General features: G+C 56.8%; 1 protein-coding gene and 1 pseudogene across 1 annotated transcript; both read right to left on the reverse strand.

Annotated features, from left to right (window-relative positions):
• Positions 1–7,467: 7,467 nt before the first annotated feature.
• Positions 7,468–8,992, reverse strand: LOC112872849 (annotated as a pseudogene).
• A 1,539-nt stretch (positions 8,993–10,531) lies between these two features.
• LOC112872850 lies at positions 10,532–10,918 on the reverse strand. The gene has a single exon (XM_025935887.1). The coding sequence runs from the start codon at positions 10,916–10,918 to the stop codon at positions 10,532–10,534; it is 387 nt and encodes a 128-aa protein (XP_025791672.1).

The following is a 10,918-nucleotide window of genomic DNA, read 5'->3' on the forward strand; positions in this document are numbered from 1 at the left end:
GCTACATTGTTTATGGTTGTCGTAAAAATGCCTCGTAGTCTAGAAAAATATCAAAATATGCTAACTGTCACGTCCTTTATAGTCCTCATACATTTTCCGTTTTCTATCAATTATTGTGCTTCCCTGTTCAACATTTGATATTGATACAAAACTTTCGAATAGGAACTTAGACTAACAAAGTAACAACTAAGAAAGAGAAAATTCTCCAGCAACGATGGACCACCCAAGAACACGATAACTGGAGATTATGAACTTGCTTGATTGGCTTCCAATTTTTACCCAGCCAAAATCAGAAGCATACCTATAAATTTTGGCTATCAATTGGTTCATGTTCAAAAAATTAGCATATTAATGCTAATAGCTAATCTATAGCTAGAAATTTCTTAAACCTTATAAAAAAGAAAAGTAATGGTTAACAATTTTAGTACTAAGCCAAGTGTCGGTGTTTCGGCTAGTAAATCTTGTGATTGCGCGTCTGGCCTGGATGGTGAGCAAGAAAGACACGAGGGTTTATACTGGTTCGAATAGAATGTCCCTACATCCAGTTCGAGCCACTTGTGCTCTTGCACTAGGTTTGCAGCAGGGGTTACATACGGCAAGAGAGGGATAGGACTCCCAAGTCTTTGGTGGGGTGTGCGTGTGCGCGTGTGAGTCCGAATGTTCCGTCCCCCCTCCCCCCGCGTGGGGTCTTCCTTCCCCTTTTATAAGTCAGAGGGAAGGGAGTTATTACAGAGAGAGAGATCGTCGAGACCGTGTTGCTTCTCCCCTTCGTGTGGACCCCAATGGCCCTGTACATGATGATGGAGGTGCTCCCATACCGTGCCCTGGTGCGATGTCTATTGTCTGTCCCAACAGGACGGGCGGCGCGGGTCTGTCTGGCCGCAGGACGGGCGACGTACGCCCTGCCGAGATGGGCGGCGCGTTCTACGGCTTGACCCCTAGCCCGGCGGACGTCCGGGGCGTGCCATAGTGGCCTGTCTTCTCCGAGGGTCAAGTCGTCGCACGCCCTTACCTACCCTTACGCTAGAGGTATGTCCCTCGGCGTGGCCCGTCACTTCATGGGGTCCCCAGGGGCCGCACGGCCTACTGTGGACGTGCTCGACCCCTTTCCCTTAGGGTTGGGCGAGGCGGATGCGGCCGACCCATCATCGTTGGGGTCAGGCGGGGCGGACACGCTCGATCCTTGACCCTTGGGGTCGGACGAGGCAACCGTGTCCTCCTCCAGTGCTTCGTGTTGGGCTGTCGATGCCCCTTCTCCTGGTGGGTCGTTCCGTGGTCGTTTGACGGCCCAACTAGCCCAAGCCGAATACTTTGAGGTAGCTAATCCGCGATCAGCCTCTCTATAGAGCGTTCTTTGGGGGTGCATGACACTTGCTTCCGACAGTAGCCCTCGAGCCCCTGCGTGGCTTGGAGAGCCGTGCTAGGGTTTCGCTTTACCCGGGTAGTGAGCCCCGTGCCGGTCCGAACGTATTCCCGGTTTGGCATTTAGGTTGATGTGACTTGGAGGCGACTCGTCTTTGTCAGGATCATGTGGGTGCGCACAAGCGCACCCATTGAGTGTAGCTTCCGAGCCTCTGGGCGAATCAGAGATTTGCACAGAGGGTTCTGCTGGTGTGCTCGTGTTCGTGCCCTGGTTGATGTGACCGCTCAAGGCTTTTCCCTCCTCCTGTCTCACGTGGGTGCGCGCGAGCGTGCCTAGTGGGTGTAGCCCTCGAGCCTCTGGGCGATCGGAGATTCATACGAAGGGTCAGCTAGCGTTTGGGAGGTGGCCCGCGGCGACGCCCTGGCTCAGGCGCCCTCCCGTTGGGTCTCGTCGCTAATGCTCACCGACTGTGGCCGGTGGTAGCTTTGGTGATCATCGAGTTGCATAGCGCGCGCCCTCCTGCTATGCCGCGCGCTTGCTCGCCTTGGGGCTCGCGATGCCTATCGCTTGCCCTTGTCCTGGTCTGCGTCCACCTGCCCCATCTTATCTCATGCCGTCCCGTTGGGCCTTCAATTGCTGACGAGGGCTGGGGTAGGTGGACCCTTTTAATGCCAGCTGCTTGGCCTCCTGCCTGTTCGAACCCGCATCGCCACCTTGCCCGAGCGTGGCTATAAATAGTGGAGCCAGGTTCCTGGTTATGGCACCAAGCCCAAGTGGCAAGTCTTCCAAGAATGCATTGTAGTGCTAGGCCTCCGAAAGCCCAGCTTCGGCTCGTTCGAGCTGGACCCCGTCCTCCCGTTGGTTGTTGTTAGTGGATTGACTATGAGCGAAGGAGCATGATGAAGGAGAACTCAAGCTTCCAGATCCTCAAATTCGCCTTCGTGAGGCGGTTGCCTTGGATCTTGTGCTGGTTCCTCCCGAGGGCAAAGGTGGCCTCATCGCCCTTCGTGAAATCGTTCGGTAGGTGGTGACTCACCCGCAACTCCCTACTTCCTTCCCGTAGGGAGGCGGGGTGAGTCTTGCCGCACCTACCCTGATTTCGTGCGGGACTGCCAGCTCTGTCTGATACCATAGGGCCTCGCCAAGCTTCCCTCTTTCATCCTCCCTGCTACCGTTGTCGGGGTCGCCCAACGGTTGCTGGGGGCGTGTCAAGGCAGCACGAGATGTATACGCCGACTGCCAGCCACGTATGGCTCCTGCTTCTGAGACAGCCTCACTGTTAGGGGATGGACTACGGCGTAGCTGCCCATCTTGGCCCTATGCTAGCCGAGGCAAACCTCGGGCAACCTTTGGCATTACCCTGCGTGGTAATGCTTAAGTTGTTTGTAGTCTTGCATGGCCCATGGCCGGTTACCTTCTCCATTTAAAGTGTAGGTTGTTTTGGTAGATCTAGATTTCGTGGTTTTCGTTATGCACCCAGAGTGCACCATGTTATCATTCTCCCTAACTTTGGAATAAAAGAAAGATGTTCTTATGTTTGGCTTTGCACCCTAGGGGAGCCCCCGAGCCGACGAAGCGTCAGATGCTGTCCTAGGGTTTTTTCTTCTTGGGAGGGACCCGAAGGATAGGATTTTCCTTTCGGCTCCTGCTGCCACCTCGTATGCGACCGTGAGTTCGGTCTCATCGCGAGTCTGACCCCCGAGCCCCCATGCGTTGCGGGAGACTGGTCGGGCGGTCGTCTCGTCTTATGCCCGTCTCCCTTCAAGCGTCCTTGTCGTTAGGATGGAAAGGCTGAGCCATGCCACATTTTTCCTCCTCGGTCAAAACACGGTGCTCGGTGAGCTGTTAACGGGTTAATTCGAGTGGGGCCCCAACTCCTGTTCGAGGGGATCCGGCTTGGGTTAGCTGGTGACTGACTCCAAATTCTTGATGGCCAATCCATATAGTTATCAGGGCAGTTCGACCGGTCCCGACGGCTCGTTACCTTTCTTCGGAGAAAAACCACGGATCATGTCCTAGTCAAGACTCGGACGAAGTTCAGGATGCCCATGACGCTTGCGCACCTAGGTGCTAGCCGCTAGCGGGCCCATCCATCCTCACTCCTCACTCTGGTGGTGCCTAGGGCGGTTGTGAACCCGTTCGTGGGCCAATCTTTGAACCCTATGAGTTTAATGGGCCGTCGGGGCATTTTCAGCCAGTATCCCTTCTCGCCTTTGTGGGCCTTTAGCCCCTTTATTTCCGAGTGCATTCTCCGAGGAGTCATGCCCGAGCGCGGTGTGCGCACTCCCTCCGATGGGACGGGGCAAAATGACACGACGGATGCGGTCATTTTGGTAGTCGCGGGGGTCGAGGCGTCGGTTCGCCTTCCACTCCCCTCGCCTATAACTAGGGCTCTCGGCCCCTTCACCGCCTCCACGCTCCTTCATTTTCTTGCCTTCTTCATCTCCTCACCCCCATCTCAACAAGCCGCCTCCTCCTCTGCACCCTTTTTCGTGCGAGAGCTCCCAACCCCAATCCGGCGCCCATCAATGGCATCATAGTACCGCTCGGAGGTGAGCCGGTCGACCTGGATGGCCTCGTCAAGCGTGGGCTTCTTTGCTCGTTAAGTGCTAGGGAGGAGTGGCTCTTACTCGGCCGCAAGGAGCTGCCGGTGCCACGGAACAGCTATGTCATTTCCTTCGCGCACTTCGACGAGCGCAGATTCGGGATGCCCCCTCATCCCTTCTTCTGCGGGCTTCTCCACCACTTCAAGATAGAGCTGCAGCACCTCAACCCCAACGGGATCTAGCAGATCGTGGCCTTCATCGTGCTGCGCGAGGGATTCCTTGGGATCGAGCCTCATTTCGAGCTTTGGAGGTATTTCTTCGCCATCTCCCTGGTCAACAAAAGGGATGGATCGACAGTGCCGATAGGATGCGCTGGGATCCATCTCCATGAGCCTCGGGCTCGGGAGTACATGGCCATCGCCACCATGAAGTCCAACAAGGGGTGGCACTTGCATTGGTTCTACGTCAAGAATGTCGACGCCGCCCCTCTCCCACTCTTCACTGGCCGTACGATCGTGGTGGCTCCGCCGGAGTGGTCGTGGGGGCCGGTGGATAAGGAGAAGAAGAGGGTCGCCCCGCTCATGAGCACCATCGTGCACCTGAAGGGCCATGGCCTCCACGGTGCCGGCGTCATTGGGACCTACCACTCGAGGCGGGTGGCGCCGCTGATGGCACGTGTGCTCCCGCTGTTTGGGATGGCGGCGAGAGTGCAGCTGGAGGGCACGACGCTCGCCCCAAGGCACACTCCAAAATTGGGAGATCCATCAGCGCATTCAGGAGGTGCTGGAGGAGCCCGATGCGACCTTCCTGGTCGAGGGTCACCCGCCGATGTGACCCGACACTAGCTTCGTCGACCTGGTAAGTATCTACCGATCCCCTCATCACGTCTTGCTCCCTTCGTTGACTCTTACCTTCGATTTCATGGGTCGGCGCATGCTGGGTCGGTTCAGCCCTTTCAATAATTCCCGCACGCCGCTGCTGAAGGATGAAACCAAAAGAGCGGCGAACCGGGCGGCTGATGAGGTGAGGAAGCAGAAAAAAGAAATGGAGAAATCCAAGAAGGTAGCGCGGGAGCACGCGAAGTTGCAGCGCAGGAAGTGCCAGCAAGGGTCGGACGAGGAGGTGACAGAGGATGATGATGACGACGACGAAGCCAATGAGGAGGAGGACTAGTGGGACACCATCCCTGGGACGAGCTAGCACATGATGATGATGCGGGGACATCCCTTCAGCCGTCGGCTTCAGCTCCGGGACCCTTCGGCCCCATGCCTGCCCTGACTCAGCACTGGGAGGCCACACGCACGGAGGCACTGGAGATGGAGCGTAACACCCCGTCCGCGTAGGCACCCTTCAGCTCCATGCCTGCCCTGATGCAGCTGGAAGAGGTTGTGCGCGCGGCGTCGGAGTCGGGCCGTGACGCCCTGCCGGAGGTTCCCACGCAGGTGGGGGATCCCAAGCGATAGCGCGCTAAGGAGGCGAAGCTAGGGTCGGGGGGCCGATCCAGAAACGCCCTCGTATAGTGGTGCCGGTAAGCCGATGGTCTCATTGCTCCTTCGTGGTTGGTGATCCTTCGCCAATGGCGTACTAACCACCCTCGGGCCTTTGCTGCAGCGCCGGAGGCCGAGCAAATACCATGGTGGTGGCGCCGCGGAAGGTCCTCATGTTGCGACGGCCACCTCCGAGCCTGGCCGGCGCTCGATCAGGGCGAGCATGGGGGCGCCGAGGGAGATGCGGCGCCTGCGAACCCGGGGCTGCAGCCGGTGGCTGAGGATCCGTCTCGGGAGGACGCGCCAGCGGGAGGAGTGCAGCCACCGGCATTGCTCGTCACGGAGGGGCCGGGGGCGAGCGCGCTTGACTCACTCCCCGGGGTCGAGACACAGATAGTGTCGCCGCTCCACGAGGCTGACATGGCCCCCATGGAACGGCGGATGAGGAGATGGCGCAGGTGGAGCCGTTGGCGTGCGAGGTTGTGGCGGTTACCTAGGAGGAGGCCTCGGGTGTTGGTGGTGAGATAGCCGAGGTCATCTCCGCGGACGTGTTGTCGGAGGAGGTGCCCACTCCCTTAACGCTGACGGGAGCGGCCGACCCCAACGTCGGCTAGAGGGCATCACCATCCTTGGCGCAGACAGGCAGGGATCTGCCCGCGTGGGGAGGCACCCAGGAGGTGCAGGACCCAGCTACGGTGATCCTTGCCCTTGGCGACGGGGTGGAGGACACGGAGTGGCAGGGCATCTCGGGAACCCTATCCGCCATGCTGGGCGCATTGCACGATGTCGCTGTCCTGAGCTGCCAGGTATGACACGTCAACGCCCTTGACCCTCTCCCCCTTTCCGAGCATTTGTGATGTTTTTATTTTTCATAGTTCCTCATGAATTGTAGCTTGGACCGACGTGCCAAGGAGGTGCGACGGTGCACTGAGCTGGTAGCGCAGCTTGCTGCGGCCCACCAGGAAGCGGCCGATGCTCGGGCCAAGGTGTCAGTAGATGCCAAAGCGTTGGAGCAGCTGTGTGGGGATTGGAGTCAGTTAGCCGTCGCCATGGACGAGCTCCACGGCCAGCTCGAGTCGGCCGGCCAAGAGCGCAACGCCGTTGTGCACCTGTCCAAGCTAGGAGCGGGGGGAGCAGGTGCGGGCCGCTCAAGGGAATCTTGCAAGTAAGATCCTTCTCCTGTTCCCCGCGGATAGGTAGTTTGTTGGTCGCGGTGTGTTTAATTAACCTTCTTTTTCTTCCTTGGCAGGCGCCTAGAAGAATGTGGCACTTCTTCAGCAAGAGTGCGCCAAGGAAAAGAAGCAAAATCTTCAAGCTGAGGCAACCGCCGGTGATCTAGCTGTGGAAGTTGCTGCTGGGCGGGCAGAGATTGCACGCCTTAATGGAGAAATGAGCAAGCTCCAGGACCAAGTGAATGGCAAGACTTCACTTTCCTTAACTGTCCTTTCGAAGTTCCTAGCAGGCCTTTTGAAGTCACTAGCATGTGTTTGAGCAGTGCTCGATTAAAAGCTTGGTGAGGAGGTGGTGGCACGCCAACGCCTGGAGAAGGAGCTCAACGAGGTGAACGCCATGCTCCAACGCCTGGAGAAGGAGCTCAACGAGGTGAATGAGAGAACTATGATCACGCTAGTGAGCAGAGGCAGCGTAGCCGCTGGGGCGTGGGTTTCCCGCAGCCTGACCAACTTTACTCAAAGCGCGCTCCTTCGCCACCTGAATTTTCTTTTTTGCCTCGATTGTAGGAACGGGCTGGGAATAAGGGATTTTGAGCGGGTATGGCTCTGGTAGCCCCCAAGTGAGCCCGGACCCTTGCTATGGCTGGGGTCGGGCGTCACTAAAAAGCAACAGAGTGAAAAGATAAGTTCCCCGTAGCACAAATCGATCCTACATCGTGAAAATTTACATAGCTTGGAGAATATTAAAGGTAAAAGCGATGTAGTTGTTCGATGTTCCAAGCATTGGTGAATACTTCGCCCTTGGGGGTCTGTAGCTTGTAGGTGCCTGGCCGGAGGACCTCAGCGATGATGAAGGGCCCCTCATAGGGAGGGGAGAGCTTGTGACGGTCCTTGTTGCTCTAGACGAGTCGTAGCACCAAGTCACTGACGTTGAACGCCCGACCCCGCACTCGATGGAAGTGGTACTGTCGCAGTATCTGCTGGTGCTTGGCCGATCGAAGTAGTGCGACATCGCGTGCCTCGTCGAGCTGGTCCATCGCATCCTCGAGGGACGCCTTTGCTCCTTGTTCGTTGTACACCCTAACCCTAGGCGCTCCATAGTCTAGGTCAGTCGGGAGCACCGCCTCGGGACTATAGACCATGAAGAAAGGGGTGAAACCGGTCGCCCGACTAGGGGTTGCCTTGAGGCTCTAGAGGACCGCTGGGAGCTTGGCATCCCACCGCCCAGTGAATTTCTTCAGTTGGTTGAAGATTCTAGGCTTAAGCCCTTGTAAGACCATGCTATTCGCGCGTTCGACTTGCCCATTCGTGCGGGGGTGCGCCACGACAGCCCAATCGACCCAGATATGGTAGTCATCATAGAACTTGAGAAATTACTTTCTTGTAAACTGTGTTCCATTGTTTGTGATGATGGAGTTTGGTAGTCCAAAGCGGTGGATGTTGTCGAGGAAAAATTCCATGGCCTCCTCGGACTTGATCATCGCGATCGGTCGAGCATCAATCCACTTTGTGAACTTGTCAACACGCCAAGCAAGTACATGTAGCCCCAAAGCGCTTTCCTAAGGGGACTGACCAGATCAAGTCACCAGACCGTGAACGGCCATGTGATGGGGATTGTCTAGAGTGCTTGAGCCAATAGGTGGGTCCGCCGAGCGTAGTATTGGCACCCTTTACAGGCGCACACGATCCGCTCGGCGATGGCGACCGCCGTTGGCCAGTAGAACCCCTGGCGGAAAGCGTTCCCAACCAGGGTTCTCGGAGCAGCGTGGTGCCCGCAGACACCACCATGGATGTCCTTCAGCAACTGGTTGCCTTGCTCGATCGGAATGCAGCTTTGTAGGATCTCGGTGTGGCTTCTCTTGTAAAGCTTCCCTTCGATAATGAAAAAGGACTTAGCACGGCGCACGAGCCGTTGAGCCTCTGTTCGGTCAGTAGGGAGCACCTTGCGGAGGAGGTAATTGAGGTAAGGCTACCTCCAGTCGGCCGAAGTGATGGGCTCCGCCGCTGGCTCCTCATCAAGCTCCATGACCTCGAGAACGGATGCGGTCGGCGATTGATCAGCCCCCGAGCCTGAGGCAGGTGGCTCACCCTCGGACCGCTCCGGCTCCTCATAGTAGACTGAGGTTTGTACTGGCCGCTGGTGAAAAAGCCAGGCGGGACGGGCTGGTGGCTTGATGCCATCTTTGCCAGCGTGTCAGCTGCCTTGTTGAGTCGCTGTGGGATGTGGCTGAGCTCGAGGCCATCAAACTTATCCTCCAATTGCCTAACCTGCTGGCAGTACGCGGCCATCTTGGGGTTGAGGCAGCTCGACTCCTTCATGACTTGGTCGACTACGAGCCAAGAGTCGCGCCGAACGTCGAGTCGTCGGATGCCCAACTCAATGGCGATGTGCACGCTGTTGATGAGCGCCTCGTATTCAGCCATGTTATTTGAGGTAGGGAAATAAATGAGAATCACGTACCTCTTGCGCACAACGAGATCCATTGAATCACGCTCCTCGCTTCATCAGCGATCTGTTGAAATCCATCATCCAGTACTCCTCGTTGACGACTACTGGGGGCAGCTGGGTCTTAGTCCATTCTGCGATGAAATCGGCGAGCAATAGAGATTTGATGGCCGTCCGAGGGGCATATGAGATCCCCTATCCCATGAGCTCAAGGGCCCATTTTGTTATCCTCCCGGTGGCGTCCAGGTTGCGCACGACCTCGCTGAGGGGGAAAGACGTGACCACCGTCACGGGATGTGACTCGAAGTAGTGGCGTAGTTTCCATTTGGTGATCAACACAGTGGGCAGGAGTTTTTAGATGGGGGTAGCGAGTCCTGGCGTCGTCCAAGATTTCACTTATGAAGTACACGGGACATTGCACCTTGACGGCATGCCCCTCTTCTTCTCGTTCCATGACAAGTGCCGCGCTGACCACCTGAGTCGTTGCCGCAATGTAGAGCAGGAGTGGCTCTCCATCGGATAGCAGAACCAAGATCAGGGATTTTGACGGGAGCGCTTTGAGCTTGTCAGGTGCCTCCTAAGCCTCGGGGTCCATACGAAGCGATCGGTCTTCCTCAGAAGGTGATAGAAAGGGAGACCTCATTCACCGAGGCGCGAGTTGAAGCAGCTGAGGGCTGCGAGGCATCCTGTGATGTGCTAAACCCCCTTGAGGTTGTGGATCGGGCCCATTTTGGTGATGGCTGTGATATTTCCCGGGTTGGCTTCGATGCCGCGCTTAGAAACGATGAAACCTAGCAACTTGGCCCTCGGAACCCTGAAAATGCATTTCTCGGGGTTGAGCCTAACACCATTCGCCTGGAGTCTAGCGAATGTCTGCTCTAGGTCGGCAACCAGCTGGTCAACCTGTTTGGACTTGACTATGATGCCGTCCTCATAAGCCTCGACGGTTCGCCTGATGAGGTTCCCGAAACATTGGAGCATGCACTATTGGTATGTAGCCCCTACGTTCTTCAGATCGAATGGCATGGTGACATAGCAATACGATCTGAAGGGGGTGATGAAGGAAGTTGCGAGCTAGTCGGACTCCTTCATCGTGATCTGGTGGTACCCGGAGTACGCGTCGAGGAAGTAGAGGGTTTCGCACCCCAAGGTCGAGTCGACTACCTGGTCTATGCGAGGCAAAGGAAATGGATCCTTTGGGCACACCTTATTGAGACTCATGTAGTCAACACGCATTCTCCATTTCCCACTCTTTTTCCGTACAAGGACGGGTTTGGCCGACTACTCGGGGTGATACACTTCCTTGATGAATCCGGCCGCCAAAAGTCTTGCGATCTCCACGCTGATGGCCCTACGCTTCTCCTTGTTGAAGCAGCACAGGCGTTACTTGATCGGTCTGGAGTCTGGCCTGATCTTCAGGGCATACTTGGCAACTTCCCTCGTATGCCCGGTATATCCGAGGGTTTCCAAGCGAAGATATCCTTATTGGCTCGGAGGAAGTCGACGAGCGTGCTTTCCTATTTGGGGGAGAGCGTAGTGCCAACTCGCACCTTCTTGTCTGTAGAGTTCTCAGGGTCGACGAGAACCTCCTTCACGCCCTCCGCGGGCTCGAAGGATCCAGCAGCCCGATTGGAGTCAAGCGCCCCCTCCGCGGTTTCCTCCCTGATTGCTGCTAGTTCCTCGGTGGCGATGACCGCCGAGGTGAGCTTGCAGCTTTCTACCTCGCACTGGTATGCATGTTGGAAGGAAGAGCCGATGGTGATGACCCCACACGGGCCCGGCATCTTGAGCTTTAGATAGGTATAATTGGGGACGACCATGAACTTCGCGTAGCATGGTCGCCCCAATATGGCGTGGTAGGATCTGTGAAACCCGACCACCGCCTCGAAGGTGAGGGTCTCCAT

Source organism: Panicum hallii, chromosome 9, assembly GCF_002211085.1.
Source record: "Panicum hallii strain FIL2 chromosome 9, PHallii_v3.1, whole genome shotgun sequence".
Lineage (NCBI taxonomy): Eukaryota > Viridiplantae > Streptophyta > Magnoliopsida > Poales > Poaceae > Panicum > Panicum hallii.

Bases quoted from the DNA above. Each gene is read 5' to 3' on its own strand.
- LOC112872850 (XM_025935887.1), bottom strand. From the start codon at position 10,918: ATGGAGACCCTCACCTTCGAGGCGGTGGTCGGGTTTCACAGATCCTAC.